The sequence below is a fragment of the Equus caballus genome, chromosome 23 (assembly GCF_041296265.1).
Source record: "Equus caballus isolate H_3958 breed thoroughbred chromosome 23, TB-T2T, whole genome shotgun sequence".
Classification (NCBI taxonomy): Eukaryota; Metazoa; Chordata; class Mammalia; order Perissodactyla; family Equidae; genus Equus; species Equus caballus.
The window spans coordinates 39,975,187-39,992,411 of NC_091706.1; the positions used below are offsets into that span (position 1 = coordinate 39,975,187).

General features: G+C 42.0%; 1 protein-coding gene across 3 annotated transcripts in view; it reads left to right on the forward strand.

The window, feature by feature from the left end:
- PDCD1LG2 (programmed cell death 1 ligand 2) overlaps positions 1-17,225 on the forward strand; it is a 70,403-nt gene that overhangs the window by 27,793 nt on the left and 25,385 nt on the right. For all 3 annotated transcript variants that reach the window (XR_011431216.1, XM_070248292.1, XM_005604992.4), the window contains 2 exons: positions 4,372-4,677; positions 14,260-14,529. Coding sequence is in view for 2 of the 3 variants with exons in the window: in XM_070248292.1 (XP_070104393.1) it covers positions 4,372-4,677; positions 14,260-14,529 (576 nt within the window). In the remaining variant the exon portion in view is untranslated. The remainder of the gene's footprint in view (positions 1-4,371; positions 4,678-14,259; positions 14,530-17,225) is intronic.

The following is a 17,225-nucleotide window of genomic DNA, read 5'->3' on the forward strand; positions in this document are numbered from 1 at the left end:
GTGAAGCTGGGGACAACATTTTGAATGGCAAGATGACAAAAGATGTTTGCAGGTGCAGGTGTTTTATTTGTGTAACCAATGGTTCTCTCAATATTGCCTGCACATTAACAGCTCCGAGGGAAATTTTTTAAAAAATTGATTCTGGCCTCACAAAAGAACTAGAATTTAATTTTAAAGGATCTAACAACCAGAGGCATTCACAACTAGAATCTACAACTATGTACTGGGGGGCTTTGGGGAGAAGAATTTAAAAAAATAATAATAAGAAGAATATTGGCAATAGTTGCTGGCTCAGGTGCCAATCTTAAAAAAAAAAGATCTAAAGTGGGACCTGGGCACTAGTATGTTTTAAAGCCTGCCCAGCTTGACAGCCAAAATTGAGGCCCTCTGCTTAGTGATTCTAATGTGCAGCCAGGCTTGAGAAAAGCCTCTTCACAGAGCTGTTTGCAAGAGGGTTTTGGTTTCCTCTGCAATTTACAGTAAATAAGAATATTTTAGGATTTCAAAGAGGCATTTTGCATTTCCTAAACTTCTCATTTTATATGGGATAATCAAGTTCAAAGCTTTGCATGTCTTAGAAGCTTTAATTGGGGCAAAATTAGACCAAAAAACAATTAATCTTCTAGTTATTCTGAGCTACTCAGATACTTGATACATGTTTGCTAATTGCTCTTTCCTCATGTGAACTTTAGCTGAAAAATATCACCTGCCTGAGAGGTAGCATTCTGTATGCCTACAACCCCTGGACCCACAGACTCTGTACAAGGCAGAGGGGAAGAGCAAGCAGAAAATGGATTTTTGTCAAAGGCCCAGACAGTAAAGAGGGGAGTTCTGCTGTACGCTACGGGGAGTTCCAGAGGAAGTTATAGGCGTTCTCTCTCTCATGAGATGAAGGCATAAGTGGGGTAAATAGACTTGCTAAGTAAATTCAATAGAGACCGCACCCAAGTCCTCTAATCCTTGTTATAGTGCAGACTCTGCAACTAACCTTCCTTGCAAGCCCCATTTCTCTTCCCTGTTTCCTGTCTTATCATGTGTAATAAAAAAAGAGAAGGAAGTACAACGAGCAGAGTAAAAGTGTAAATTTCTGAACCTGGCATGTAGAAGATTAACACATATTCAGTGAATGAATAAATAAATAGTATTCTTCACGGCAGAATGGATTTGGTGTCAGATGGGTCTGTCTTAGTTATAAGGGGACACAATAACTCAAGTATTTGGAAATGATTCCCATCATAAAAAGATTTACCCTTAAGAGGGTCCTATTCTGGAGACCCAGGGTGAGAGTTATTACAAGTGTTCAGTGGATTCCACAAAATGGACTCGTGGGAAATTCGGAGGCACAATGTCTGTCTTCACATGTGTCATCCCGGAGTCTTCTCAACCTGGTCAGGCGAGTGCAGGTGTGATTAGCATCGTTTTACACAGAAGCACTCATGTTCTAGCTCTGTCCCCGCCCCCATCCTGCACCAAGAATGCTGGGCAGATGTAACTCCTTTCTGTACTATAGATATCTGTTGGAAAGGCACATTAATGTTCTAGTCTTACTTAAAACTGAGGTTGGAGGCAAGATATACACTTGTCAGTCATTTTTAATAAATTTCATGTTTGTGCATAACACTATCAAGTGTGTTGTGTAGCCATTAAGAATGCCAATTTGGAGCCAGCCCTGATGGCCTAGAGGTTAAAGTTCGGCACTCTTTGCTTTGGTGGCCTGGGTTAGGTTCGGCTCGTGGAACCACACCACTCGTCTGTCAGTAGCCAGGCTGTGGTGGCAGCTCCCATAGAGGAACCAGAAGAACCTACAACTGTATAAAACTATGTAATGGGGTTTTGTGGGGTGGAGGGGAGAAGGAAAAACAAAAAGGAGGAAGATTGGCAACAGATGTTATCTTAGGGTGAATAATGCCCTGCAAAAAAAAGAACGCCAATTTGTGCAACTTGGGCAAGTTGTAGTTTGATGAAAGGAAAACAGAAGTGAATATGGTTAGGCTCATCCTTTCTTGTTCCCTCTCTTTTCTGTCATTTATTTGTGAAACCCTTAACTGGAACTTAGTATGTACTGGGCACTCAACCTGGTCACTGCTTTCAAACAAAGTCAACCTGGCCACTTCAAAGACTTGCAGGATAGTAAGAGGAAAAACTTGAGTCAGAAGAGAATTGCAGTGTGAATCATTCAAGTAACTGAAAACCCCAAATTACTTATACTGTGAAATCAGTTGCCCAGGGTGGTCAGGAATGGGCTGTCCTGGGTAATAAAATATTGCAGTTGATAAAGAATGGCCCTGCGTTCCATTTATGGATTACCACTTTCCCAAGAATTAAAACATGGTACAAAAGAAAGGGACCAATGTTTTCTGATGGCCTACTTTCTGCCAAAAGAAGGCACTTCACATGTGCCATTTCCTCTGGTTGTCGCTACAACCCTAAGAGTAGATATTAACCTTGTACCTTTACAGACGAAGAGGCTGAGACTCATAGAGGTTAAATGACACATTCAAGATCAAGGGCTCATAGTCCTGATACAGCCAGAACTTGACACCAAGTTCATCTGTCACTAAATCCTATACTCTTTCCATACCATGTTTTATATGGAAACAACCCTCAAATAGCGTATGCTTAGATGTCATCCCCAAATATTTGTTAAATGGATGCTTTGACTGATTAAGTTAATGAATGAATGAAGCAAGTTCTACTGGACATCACTTAATCTAATCTTCTGTCATGATTCAGAAGCTGCTTCATGATGAATATCCTTCATTACAGATGAAAGCAGCACAATTTTGTAGTTTCTCACACTCTATTCATGCATTCACTGCCTTCATGAGTTTTGCCATGTTTCACCACTCTTTATGCTATTGTTCTCACAGAATCCTTTAAATCAACTCAGCTTTTATTTCTTGACTAAAACAGTATACCCCTGTGGTAAATTAAAAACCAGTATCACTGAGAAATAGAAGGTATAAGCAAAAAAAAAAAAATGCAATGAGACTAAAGTGGCGTTGTTAAATTCTACCCAGATACCATTATCTGCCTGGTAGCCTCCTGTTTTATTAAAAGGAAAAATAGAAGGAGTTAGGGGTGTGGGGGTCTGGTTGCAAGTTATACGTAATTTGAAGGATTGAAATAGAATTAAAAAGGGAATAAATTCCTCTCTGAATAGTCCAACTCCTTTTAGGTCTCAAGTCTGTCCTATCTAAAATCATGTTTCATACTTCTAGTGATATTTCCCACATTTTGGGAAATACTGTTTCAGTGGAAACTACAGATATTGAACTGAAACATCTGACTGGTTATAAATTTTAACTTCACTAACTGTATGTCCTACAATGGACCCCTTTGAGCTGGTTTCCTCAACTATAAAACGGTAATGATAATACATATTTCATGGCCATATTTTCAAGACTAAATGATGTAGTTATAAAAAGCCTAGGGCAATGCCTGTCACATAGTAGGTATACACTAAATATTCGTTCCAGTCTTCCCTTCCCCTTGTTGATAGAAAAGAAGAAGCTTCTAGAGTGGGCTTGTCTGATGTGCTGGTTAAGAGCACTGGGTGGTTTGTATGATGTGGTGGTTAAGAGAAGTGGTGGTAAGCATTTGGGGCTTACCAATACCTGGGTCTGAGCCTGGCTGTGCAATCTTAGGCAAGTTGCTTTACCTTTCTGTGTCTCAGTTTCATTCTTTAAAAGGAGGATGTTTCAGGGGCTGGCCCCGTGGCCGAGTGGTTAAGTTTGCGCGCTCCGCTGCAGGCAGCCCAGTGTTTCGTTGGTTCGAATCCTGGGCGCAGATGTGGCACTGCTCATCAAACCACACTGAGGCAGCGTCCCACATGCCACAACTAGAAGGACCCACAATGAAGAATATACAACTATGTACTGGGGAGCTTTGGGGAGAAAAAGGAGAAAAAAAAAAAAAGGAGGATGGTTCTGCCTTGCCGGCTTCCCGGGAAGACTAAATGAGATCATGTGTTAGCAGTGGCCTAACACACAGTAAGAACTCAACAAGTGATAGTTGCTTCTGTTACTATCACTGGTGAGAGGAGGCAGTATTTGTTAGGGAATGATGTAATTTGATCCATATGAAGAAAATGAGCCTGGATAATGGGTGGCAGGACAGCACGGCAATCGGCTGCACAGGTGGGGAGTGTTAAGAGGCGAGAACTACCTCAGAGCAGCAGCTCAAGAATTTCACTCTTGTCCAGACTGGAACAGGCAAAGGAGAGAAAGGAGCCCAAGGGAACGCCCAGATAATGATAGGATTCTCCTGGGAAAGGGGGGTTGGGGGGGGGCGGTGTCTCCTCAGCTCCCACTCTGTCCAGGACTGAACTGTGAAGTCAGACAGTAGGAGAATATCTTGTTTTCTGTTCAGCTTTTTTCACAGTGACGGTCCCTGTGGAACTGTACACAGTAGACTATGGCAGCAATGTGACCCTGGAGTGTCATTTTGACACTGGAGGTCCTGTGGAACTCAGAGACTTAAGAGCCAGTTTGCAAAAGGCGGAAAATGATACATTCTTGCACAGTGAAAGAGCCACGTTGCTGGAGGAGCAGCTGCCCCTGGGGAAGGCCTTATTCCACATCACCCGAGTCCGAGTGACGGATGCGGGGCAGTACCGCTGCCTGATCATCTATGGGGCTGCCTGGGACTACAAGTACCTGACTCTGAAAGTCAAAGGTGAGTAGTGTCAGAGACTGGAATCCGTGGAGCCATCTCTACAACACAGGACTTGCATTAGGTGCAAGTAACAGAAGGCCGCTAACACTGGCTCAAACCAAAACTGGGAGCATAGTCAGAAAGAGACACTGCTATCTCTGAGAAAACCAAAGCACCTGCTCAGAAATAGCTTTTGGCATCTGAGTATGAAGTAGCTGAGGTGAGGGTAAGTAGGGGTAGGAGCTGAAGGACTGAAGCAGGTCTAGAGGAAGCCAGGAAAATGAGGCCCTGAAAGGTGGGAGGGTAAACCCTGCCTAGTTCCTAATTCTTCCAAGGAACAACACTGACTTGATTATTAAGCCACTCTTTCAGAATCCAGAGTTTTTAAACCACAGCTTATCATCCATTAATATCAATTTAGGGAGTAGTAACCAGGTGGATGTTTTTTCCCAATAAAATGAATGAACCGAATGAATAGAATAGCATGGAACAGATCAGAGTCCATCACACAGTAGGGCTGAGTGTCGTTGTGTGAACTTTTATTTCGGAGGGTGGGGGGTTGTGTGTATGTTGGCTCATGGTGTAAACTTTTTCTCTCACTCTGAGTCACAGTCTAAAAAGTTTGGAAAACACTGCTCTAGTTGCAGCCTCAGCTATTGCAGATGAAGTCCAGAGAAATGAAGTGGGCGGCCTGAGGGAGCCCAGTTAAGTCAATAGGTGTCCTCATTCCTCTGGGTTCAGGGCTCTCTCCACCACAACACGAGCCAAGAATCTAAATCTGAAGAGAATCCTCAAGTTCTTGTTTGTTCTGGGAGAGGTCATTTGGGGAAAGACAAGTAACAACTTTTTCAGTTGTTACTTGTACAATAACAGATTTGGCTGTGTTCCTTGGCTTGTGTTTTTCAGCCTTTATTGACTATTGTTAGCTAAACTATGCCACTTTTTCTCTGTCCCTTCCCCATTCCACCCATTAGGCCTCAGAGAATCCATTCTGTCTTCTGGAGGGTCTGTGGATTTTGGTCCCTAGAGACCCCTGACCTTGGCAGCAATGATGTGACTTTATGATCTGATACAAAGAAGGACAAACCAGAAGGATTAGACATAAGGGTGAATGTTGTTTTCACCCGTGACATTGAATGAATTATTTCACCTTTAATAATCTCACATTTTCCTTGTTTATGAAAGGATAGCTATAGTAGCTATCCTTTTTTAAATAAGATTATTGTAAAAATAATAAGATACCACATAAGATTATTGTAAAACTTAAAAAAGATAATAGACATAAAGAACTGAGCATATGGTGAATGTCCAGTGATTTGGTTAAAAGACTCTTTATTATAGGGACAGTGACCTCCTTACACTTCAACCACCAATAAGTCATCAGGCAAGTCATTAGCCTGGATATAACTGCCTTCTATTTTTAATGCATTTCCCACATCCAGGCATCAGCTGGGAGGAACTCCAGAACATTGAACTTCGTCTGAGTTCAATTAACAGGAAGAAAGAGGGCTGTACATTCTCATGATCCCCTAATGTCCTCAGGTCTTTGCACCCCTACGTCACTGCCCCCATGTTTGTTGATCTGTATTTGAATGCTATAATGCATCAAGGGTCTTTGAGCAATTTAGGGCCAGTCACTCCACTCTCTTTCCAGCTGAAGGCTGCCCCTCATTCCTGGGAAGGCAGTCTGCCTGCTTCCTCGTCTAGACCAGGGATGGCTCAGGTGTGGAGAAGATTTATTCCTTAAATCTTCACTAATTAATTCTTAGACCCTTAATGGTCTTCAAACTAGGGTACATGAGGGTCACAAAGACTTTAAGGGATGTGTGGGCACAGTTTTAGGAAACGAGTTTCTAGATCTTCATTTTCCCCAAGTACTCTTTCCCCAAATTGAGTGTGCCTGAGAATGTGCCTTCCAGGCAGGGCTCTTGGAGTTCCCCTAAAACACTTCCTCTTTTATTATTGCTTTCTCCTACTTCAGAAAAAGCCTACCTGTCACCCACCACGAACATAGCGCATTGTCCCAGGGTGTAAAAATGTCCACAGCGCTAAACAAAAGAGTGATTGGAAGTATTGATACATTATCAAACTGTAATGACTAAGAAATCCTTTTGCAAATCAGGTACTATCAAATTCTCTGTTTTAACACAATTGAAGGAGGCCCTACTAGAGTCAACAGCTTATAATAAAAAATTAATTTTTGCCATATAAACCACAAGGCATGCAAAGAATGAAATGACATTACTATAACGAAACAGCTCCCATTCCTATCTATTCATACGAGCAAGATTCTTTAGCCCTCATAGCTGTAAAAAATGAAAAATAGAAATAAAATTGATGCTGAACCTTGTCGCATTCCAACCATAAGTTATATGCATCTTCAGGTTCATGAACAAATTGAAAGAGTCTCATTCACATCCCATTAAGAGACACACTCCTAGTAAATGTTTATCTTTATGTTTAATAATTATCAATAGTCATACTATTTTACATTTGATTTTACATGTGTTGATAATAATGGAAACTAGATTTCAATGCAGAAGAACACTTTGATCACTGAAAGCCTCATGGTCACAAGAAAAAAATTTATTTCAATAGCTATACATATTTTGTTGTTGCAAAGAAACATAAGGATTATCAATGAAAGAGGTTTCACATATGCTGTATTAGGATAAAATCCTGTAGAAAAAGTGGAATGGGAACTGAGGTTCAAGGAATAAAAAGAAACAATGTAAAGGTCTGACCATTAGAGAAGAATTTTTGTATGTATTTTTCAATGGACAGTGGTGTGTATAAAAGACACTGTCTTTGATATCTAGATGACATTGGATACATGTGTAAGAGTGAAATAATTGTTTTACTAAAAATTTAAATGTTCACAAAATGCTAATCAACATATATTTTTTCCAGTACAGAAACTTACAAAAAACTTGAAAAGAATTTAATAAATATGTGAGTAGGTGCATACTGCATCACAATTCTTTTTTTTTTTTTGAGGAAGATTAGCCCTGAGCTAACGTCTGCTACCAGTCCTCCTCTTTTTGCTGAGGAAGACTGGCCCTGAGCTAACATCCATGCCCATCTTCCTCTACTTTATATGTGGGATGCCTACCACAGCATGACTTGCCAAGTGGTGCCACGTCCACACCCAGGGTCTGAACCAGCAAACCCCAGGCTGCCAAAGCAGAATGTGCGAACTTAACTGCTGCACCACCGGGCTGGCCCCTGCATCGCAATTCTTTTAGGAGGAATGCAAGAAAAAAAAAGTTGAAGACAATTACCTAAGAGTATTCTACCCTGAACAGGGGTCTCTGAAGGAAACAGGGAAGATCTGGGGCCCCAGTTAGGATTTATTTAAATGGAATAGGACTAGACAAAGGATGTGCTTTTAACTTAAAATGCCTCATCTATAGCATAAACCTTGACAATAGGTTTGTAGCACGTTCTCTGATGTCTGGGCAGCAGTTTGCATTAAATATAGTGAAAAGAGAACTGATTTCGAAAGTACACGGGAAAAATACTAGCTAGACTGGGTAGTGAGTCTAGAAGGGATAGTAATATGAGGCTTCAGTTTCTGAAAAGCCCAGCTGCAACTACAGGACTATGAAATCTGAGAAAGGGCAAGGAGCATGGCTGAAGACAAGAGCACAGTGGCCTGGAAAGGCCCGGAGAGTCCAGGGATGTCATGGAGGAGCTTGGGCTGAGAACTGGCCTGTGCAAAGGATCCCAGACAGGCGCAGAGCAAATACTGAGAACAGAAGGGCCAAACCAGCCTGAAGGCTGGGCAGGGCGTGAGGATGGGGACGGGAGAGAGCCAACACCCAGCATGGGCAGAGGCTTATCTAAATACTTCAGACCAACACAAAGGCCCAAGATAGACAGGAGTGTAATGTCAGCAAGGAGAGGAAGGAGGTAGGATGGCTTCCATTTTCTCTCAAAAGAGAAATGGCCTTCACCTTAAGAAGGGAAGACAAAGGTCATGGGGAGGAAACAGCCCAAAATAAGCAATGCAGCCGTGAAAAGACACCTGCGGTTTAGCCTCTAGGCCCAGAGAAAGCATTTGCTCAGAGGGTAACTCTCTCCTCTCGGTGTCTTTTCTCCACTGGAGAAACAGAAGGGAAGAAGGAAAGCTAAGAAAACAATGTCCTGAAGTTTGAAGGGGGAAAAAGCTCCTGGGAATCACAAGCTTTTTAACCTGATGTTCCTCTCCAGGCCGTTTAATAGACGAATTGGGAGCAATCCTAAAAGATTTATTTCAGTGATTACCAGAAACATACCTGGATTCTCTAACACTAAGGCATGTAAAACTACATTTTTTCACCTTAGTTGCTGTCATGATGATGATAAAACAGATTATACTATGTATGGTTTATTTCAGAAATGATAGAGTTGCCAGTAACATGTGTCAGATCGTAAGAGATAACCAGGGAAATAGAAATCATTTAATCCAGTGGAAACTGAAATCTGAAAATAGTGATTCTTTTGACAGAAAGACTGAGATACCAACCAGGGAACAGGAAGGCAAATCAGTGATTAGCAATAGCAGCGAGCCCCTTCCACTGCTGGGCTGGAGGGAAGGGAGGAAGGCGGGGGAGCCCAGAGGCCAGAGTCACTTGACAGACACTGCAACCCCAATGGGCCTGTCCAGTGGTAGCTAGAGCCAGGGGAGAGATGCAGCTGCTGCTGGAGAGGTCATGATAGTTCAGGGCATGAAGGAAAAATACCGTAACTTCTCCCTTACGCTCACCCTCCCGTCTTCTCAGCATGCCTCCTATCGGCTGTCAAGAGCCTAGGGTACACAGCCGCCAGGAGTCAGCCTTCCTGCAGTATAGAGACGAGAAGAAAAATTGAGGGATGGATCTGAGGGCAAGCAGGTCCTGCACTCACACGGTATACATCTTGTGCATAAAGTGGTAAAATGTAGGATGAATAATAGTATAGTTGACTGAATCTGTAACAGACAGGACAAAACTAGTACAGTCAAGTGCCAAATAATGACGTTTATGTTAACAATGGACTGCATATATGACAGTGGTCCCATAAGATCAGTACCATATAGGCTGGGTTCGTAGCAGACTATACCATTTAGGTTTATGTGGTACATTCTTTGATGTTCACACAAGAAAATTGCCTAACAATGAACTTCTCAGAATGTATCCCTATCATTAATCCATGCGTGATTGTAGTTGTTGATTCAGGGCCAACAAAAGGTGATTGACGGTCTTGGGTCAACCTGGAGACAGTCTCCAAGTGCAAAGGGGTCTGTTATAGCCAGCCTAGCTGGGCAGTAGATCATTCATTTAACAAAGTTGATATTATGATGTTAGGCTGTATTAAAACCCTGTGTTGGAGCTGGCCCAGTGGCGCAGCAGTTAAATTCGCATGTTCCCCTTTGGGAGCCCGGGGTTCGCTGGTTCAGATCCCGGGTACACACATGGCTCCACTTGGCAAGCCATGCTGTGGCAGGTGTCCCACATATAAAGTGGAGGAGGGTGGGCACAGATGTTGGCTCAGGGCCAGTTTTTCTCTGCAAAAAGAGGAAGATTGGCAGCAGATGTTAGCTCAGAGCTAATCTTCCTCAAAAAAAAAACCCACAAAAACAAACCCCTGTGTTGAGGGGCTGGGAGTGGTTAAGTTGACACACTCCACTTTGGTAGCCCAGGGTTTCACTGGTTCGGATCCTGGGCACGGACCTAGTACCACTCATGAAGCAATGCTGAGGTGGTGTCCCACAGAGCAGAGCCAGAAGGACCTACAACGAGAGTATACAACTATGTGCTGGGAGGCTTTGGGAAGAAGACAAAAAAGAAAGAGAAGATTGGCAACAAATGTTAGCTCAGGTGCCAATCTTTAAAAAAACAAACAAAAAAACCCCCGCTGTGTTGAGCCTAAAGTGTGCTCAGCACGTAGGAAGTAATTAGTCACACTATACTTTGTGCTGATTAGATAATATCTGGAATATAGGTAGTGTTACATCAGCAAAAATAAACCCAAAGACCAGTATCTGCAACTTGGGTTGAAAACTATGTCCTATGAGATATGGTAGAAAAAAGTAGGCATGTTTTACCTAGAGGGGAAAAGACTATGGAATCTTGCCAGTTATCTTCAAATACATGAAGGGGTGCCTCGTCACAGGGAAGAGCTAATAGTAATTGCTAACACCAATTGTGTATTTATTATGTTCTAGGTGTCTATCTAATTTAATCATCCTCACACCTCTGTTAAGGATAAGTTTTATCGTATTTTATAAATGAGAAACCTGAGGGCTTGGCAGGTCATGTAACCAGCCCTTGGCTCAAGCCTGGTCAAAACTTTCAGACTCTAAAGCCCATGCTTTTAACTACTATGCTCACCATACGTTGTTTTCCTAAGCCAGCCAAGTACTGATGGGCTGAAGCTATGATGAGGCAAAATTTGAATTGGTATAGGATGATCTTCCCAAGAAAAATTTAACTTAGTGTCTAATCATGGCAATGACTGCTTCTGGAAGTAAGAGCTTCCATTCACAGATATATTTAACCAAAATTTAGTTATCTAGCAGGTTACTAATATCAGAAAAGAGTTATTATTAAAGGTAAAAAGGGACATTTCATAATGATAAAAAAGTTAATTTGACAGGAATACAATTCTAAATGTGTATACATCTAACAACATAGCTTCAGAATATACAAAACAAAAATTGACAGACCTAAAAGAAGAAGTAAATAAATCTCCAATTATATTTGGAGATTTCAACTCATCTCTATTATAACTGGTAGAACAAATAAAAAAGAAAATAGAAGAGTTGAACAACATAGTTAGCCATCTTGACCTAACTGGCATATATAAAACTTAAGCTCAACAGCTGCAGAAGACATATTATTTCCACGTGCATGTGAAACATTCATCAAGATAGTTATATAGCAAAGTTGCTACAGAATATATAAATCATTAAGTAGGAAGTCAGACTAGTTGAATTTTAGTATCACTCTCACCTCTGAAATTCTAAAATTTACTCATTTTTTCATAAGAATACCACTCTCAGTCCAGCTTGTCCATTGTGTGTTGCTGATAATGATGTCTTCTTAGGCACTTCCCAAATACAAAAGAGGCTGTGGCAGTGTTTTTCATATTGTATCAATGTAGGATACGGGCTTCTGTCCCTTCCCCAAACCTTGCTGACTCTTTTAGTTGAATATCCCTCTCCTCTGCTCCCTCTTTTTTATATCCCAAGTCAAAGCCTCAGCCCAGCTCCTGATTCCTGGCCCTTCCACCTGAAATCATCTCTCAGCTGGCCACCAAAATCAGCTTCTTGTCCTGAGCTACCCTGCAGGACCAGGCCAGACCCTCACCCACAACACATTGCTCCTATGAATCCATTTATTCTACTCCATCTCCCGCAAAGACCCCAGGGCTTACAGAAATAATCTACAATATAATAGCATGAACTGATTATAAGAGGACATCAAACCAAGGGAAAATAAGTGTAGATAAATAACATAAAATGAGAGATAAAGTGAGTACTCAAAACGTATACCTCAGATGCTGTTTGTTGGTGGTAGACCAAAATTTGGCTCCAAGGAGGGTGGTGAGTCTAACTGGTTCAAGTCTTTCAGCAGACTGCTTCAGAGCTTGATTCTCCTCATCTGCTGCTAGTTCTGAGTGCTCCTAAGTCCCCCAGGAAAACAAATTCCTCTTCCTGTGTATGTTGCTCCATCCCCAGACTTCTGCAATTACGTGGAGAATTGTCCTCTTACGATGATTCCAGTGCAGAATTCCGAATTCTGTGGCCATGAAGGACATGAGTTCAAGGCGCCCCACCCACCCCACAGATTCTTATTTATAAAATAGGGATATGAATTTTACCTGCCTCTTAGGGCTCTTCATGTAGTTTAAATGAGATAATATATGTTAAGGGGACGGAGTCAGGTTTTAGAGCCACTCACCCCTACTTCTCTCCAAGTTCTGGACTAAGTGAGCTATCCACACAAGAATCAATAGCCAAATGGGAAATGAACTCTGTTTTTAAAATTAATAACTGGATGAGCACATAATTTTCCCCTTTCGCCTATCCCAACTTTGAGGCTTCTCTGGTCATTTATACTGGAGAACATGACTTAGAATAGGGGCCTCTTGTTTCTTGCTCTCTCCTCTTAATCTAAAAGTCCAGGTTTGCAGATCAGATCCTCATGACCCTTATCTATCCAACCTCCTGGATAAGAAAATCTGCCCTACCCACCGAGTCACAGGCAGATGCTGGAATACTGTGAGCTGGGAAGACGGCAGGCCCAGAGAGGATGCTTTGCTGCATGGAGACAAGAACTTCAAGAGAGAGCCACAGGTTATGAACAGCACTTCAAGGCACAGTCATCCTGCTCTCTAGTGAACCCAATGAGTGTCTTTGGCTATAACTAAACAATTAGCAACTCATAATAGAGACACACCAAGGGAGGTGTTCAAGGGGCAAAAATTGTGGAAAGGGACATGAACATTCCTTCCTCCTCTACAGCATATAAGAGCTCAGGGCATAAAGCTTAGCACATATAAAACACTTACATATTTGCCACTTCCCACATGGCTATCATTATTTTAACGTAAAATCTCTTTGCACAAACTTTGTACCCATTTATACTTCTAACAATTTAAGGGAAAAAACCAGTTTCATCACACCTGTGCACATATATACCTTTGCTTTAAAGATTGTATTGAAATTCTACACCTTAAGAAAATACTTCCTACCTATTGAAAACTCGTGCTCATTCCCTCTTTCCTTCACCGAAAATCAGCAGGTTACTTTCCATACTCTCTGGTTATCTGCATAGGTTATTAATATTTATTTTTAGCTATCATCTGAGATAATTGAGCTATTTGTCCATATTTTGTCCTGTTGCTCTCAATGTCACTTGTGTCTATTATAGACCTGTTTTTTAAAGGGCAGAGAGCCATATCTGATTAATTCACTCAGTGTATACTGCACAGAAGAGGGTGTGTGTATGTGCGTGCGCGTGTCTGTGTTGGAGAGGAAAACTACACGATATACCCAATTCTTGACTATTTATAGGCAGAATCTAGGTTTTTTTTTTTTTCCTGCTAATCTCAAAGAGAACAGAAGAAAAGGGGGAGTGGAAAGCCAATTTTCTCTTAGAAAGGTAATAGAAAGAGTACTAAAGAGAGTGAGATATGGGGGTTATCTAGTGATTTTATTTATCCATCCTCTCTCTTCTCTCAGTCCCCAACTGTGAGATAATTTACAGTAAGATAGGAAGCCCCAGAGTGTGGTGGCATAGAGCACTGTTGAGATCTGAAATCAAACTTCCAATGTGCAAATATTGGCTCCACCACTTATTAGTCCTGTAACTGTAGGCAAAATACTCAAGCTTCAGTTTCCTCCAACAAAAATTGGGAATATCAACAATGCCATTTTTATTGTGCTGCAAGAATTAAATACTTCAATGTATGTAGACTGGCATGATATCTAGGACAAAGGAAATGTTTAAAAAGTTAAAACGATTATTACTTAACATTGATAATGATAGTTGTATTCATTTCACATGGCATTGAGTACAGAGCTCTATAAGAATCAGAAAAGAAAGACATGTTTCTTTTTCTTCTTCTATTTTTCAGCTTCCTACAAGAAAATAAACACTCATGTCCTTAAGGTCCCAGGGACAGATGAGGTAGAGATCACTTGCCAGGCTGAAGGTTATCCCCTGGCAGAAGTGTTCTGGCCAAATGTCAGTGTTCCTGCCAATACCAGCCACACCAAGACCTCTGAAGGACTCTACCAGGTTATCAGCGTTCTGCGCCTAAAGCCACACCCTGGCAGAAACTTCAGCTGTGAGTTCTGGAATGCTCATGTGAAGGAACTTACTTCAGCCATCGTTGACCCTCAAGGTAAGAGCTACCTGCCCTTCCAGCTCTATCAGTCAGGGTTCAGACAACGAATAGATGGCACACTCAGAATGAGTAATTTGAGGAGAGTGTAATAAAGGGAATGTTTATGAAGGTGTGATCAGGATTTAGAAAAACTAAGGATAGTGCTGGACCTTAGGCCTTCACCAGTGGGGGAGCAGTTACCACTGTTGGAGAGGTTACTGGAACCTGGAGAAGGGAGCCGTAGAGAAAGCACCACTTGACAGGAGCTATGGCCTGCCGTAGGGGGATGCTGCCACCTGTGGCAACAACAAAGGGCAGAAGCCTAGGGAGTGACTAACCCAACCTAGTTCTCTTCCTACCCTCCAGTCTCCTGCTGGTGCCTCCCATTGATTGAACTGGAAATCAGAGAACAAAGGAGTCCACTGATAGGGACTCAGAGCTCTCAGAGCTCAGAACAGTGTTGAGGTTTAGAGAGTGGATCTGAAGATGAAACAGAAAATATGCAGCGCAAAAGCCTATCATGATGATTCAGTGCTATGAGTTAGCAGGATAAATAGTGGTTACGGGATTTTCCAGGAAAACTGGCCTCCTACAAAAATCCTTCAGAGCCTTCGCAGGCTATGCTGAATCCCGTCCTTTAGAACTTCATACACCAGCAAAATTTCAAACAATTTTGGGAGTCTGACAATTTTTTTATTTGCCAAGTAAGAACATTTATTTGCTAAATAAGAGTAACTAACATCTAGTATCACAATTATTTCAGAAGAGACAGGTCATTTTATCACCAAGCACATATGTTTCCTATTGCTCCTGTAACAAATTACCTCAAACTTCATGAGCTTAAGACAACACAAATTTATTAGCTTACACTTCTGGAGATCAGAAGGCTGAAATGGGCTTCACTGGGCTCAAATCAAGATGTCAACAGGATTGCAGAGGCTCTAAGATAACATTTATTTTCTTGTTTTTTTCAGCTTCTAGAGGCCCCCTGCATCCCTTTGCTCATGGCGCCTTCCTCCACTTTAAAGCCAGTGATTGCATTACTCAGACCTCTGCTTCTATCATCCCATCTCTGTCTTTAACTTTCCTGCCTTCCTCTTCCACCTTTTGAAGACCGTTGTGAGTACGTCAGATGCCTCCCTCCTACCTCAACCCGATAATTCAGGGTAATTTTCCCATTTCAAGGGCCTTAATATATTCACATCTGCAAAATCCTTTTGCCATGCAGGGAAACACACTCTCATGCTCCAGGATTAGAATGTGGACATCTTTTTGAGGGGAACCATTATTCTGCTACGATACCAATGAAGGATATAATCTCAAAATAAAGGACAGTCCCTAGTACTGATTAAATTTGACTTTATAGAAAATTCACTATCGTCACTATATTTCACCTTTTGTCCTTGGTCTTAGACAAAACAGAGCCTACAATAAGGACTTGTGCAGCATGCAGATATTTAGGTGGTGACCCCAGTGAGCAGAAGTGAGAGGTTTAGGATATTAAGACAGGAAAGTAGGAAAAGCAAATACAATGTTGCATTATCACTTGTTGGTGTGGGTAACCAGAGCTCAGATACTCAAGGATCACCTGAGAAGTGTCCAGATGGCCGCCTAAGATGTTTACTCAAAGAACTCTAGCTTGGAGGACTAATCCATCTGCTTTCACCCCCTGTGGTTGACAGTTGTCTCTAGGAGTACGAACTCCCTTCCTCTGTGAGCTATGAATACTTGTGGGCTGAATTAGGTCCCCACAGCATCTGTAGCATCAGAGTCATCCCAGGGCAGAAAGCAAAGGATCCACTTGAGGAGAATCACTAACCATGAAGTGACTGAAGCCTGTTTAACTGAATTCTACTCAGCCTGTGGCTGAAATCAGAGGTGAAGCTGAGAGGAAGTGAGGCAGGACTACAAAATCTGTCATTCACACTGCTCAAGCCCACTCCTGCCCTACATTACGTCCACTGTCGCTGAGCCTTCTGGCCAGGAACAGCCACAATCTCTGCAAAAGGTTTCATATACAAGAGTTCGTGGAACAAGCTACAGTTCCTGTTGCTGCAACTGATCCCAAGCCATAATTGGTATCTGTCATCTTTCTCATCCCCCATACATTAGATTTCCCTCACTCAGCACTTCAGATGGAATAGTTTCTTTGCCTGGGGGGTAGAAAGTGACTCAGACTTTCAGCTCTGAGAGATCTGAACCCTTAGTTGCATTGCCCTTAACAGACTGAGGTTCCTGCAATTGTCCATTGTGACTACTGGGCACGGAAGTAACAAGAACCAGAGAATCCGTGGATCCCTGAGTTCCAGGCATAGTCTTCCTTTCCTCCATTATGTAGCGGCATTCATGTTCTTCATAGTAATCAAGATTGATTACTCCACCAGTACAATAATTCTTTTCTTTGCCTGCTGGTCTGCCAGTGAGTAGAGCTCAAGCTGACTAGGCAGTGGCTGTAACTTTAGATGTCATAGAACATATGCCTGGGTACAGCAACCCTTGGCAGAAGCTTTGCTACAAGGAAGCTGGATCTTTAATCCAGAAGAGCCTAAATTTGTGGAGATGAGAAGCAAAAATTCTACGGGTGGGTCACTGGAAGAAGGACTGTCCTTCAGCACTGGGAGAGCTCTGGCACAGAAACAGCACACAGTTGAGGAAAGATTGTCAGGGGAAGTGGATCAGAACCTGCAGAGAACCATCCATCATTCAGCCACATT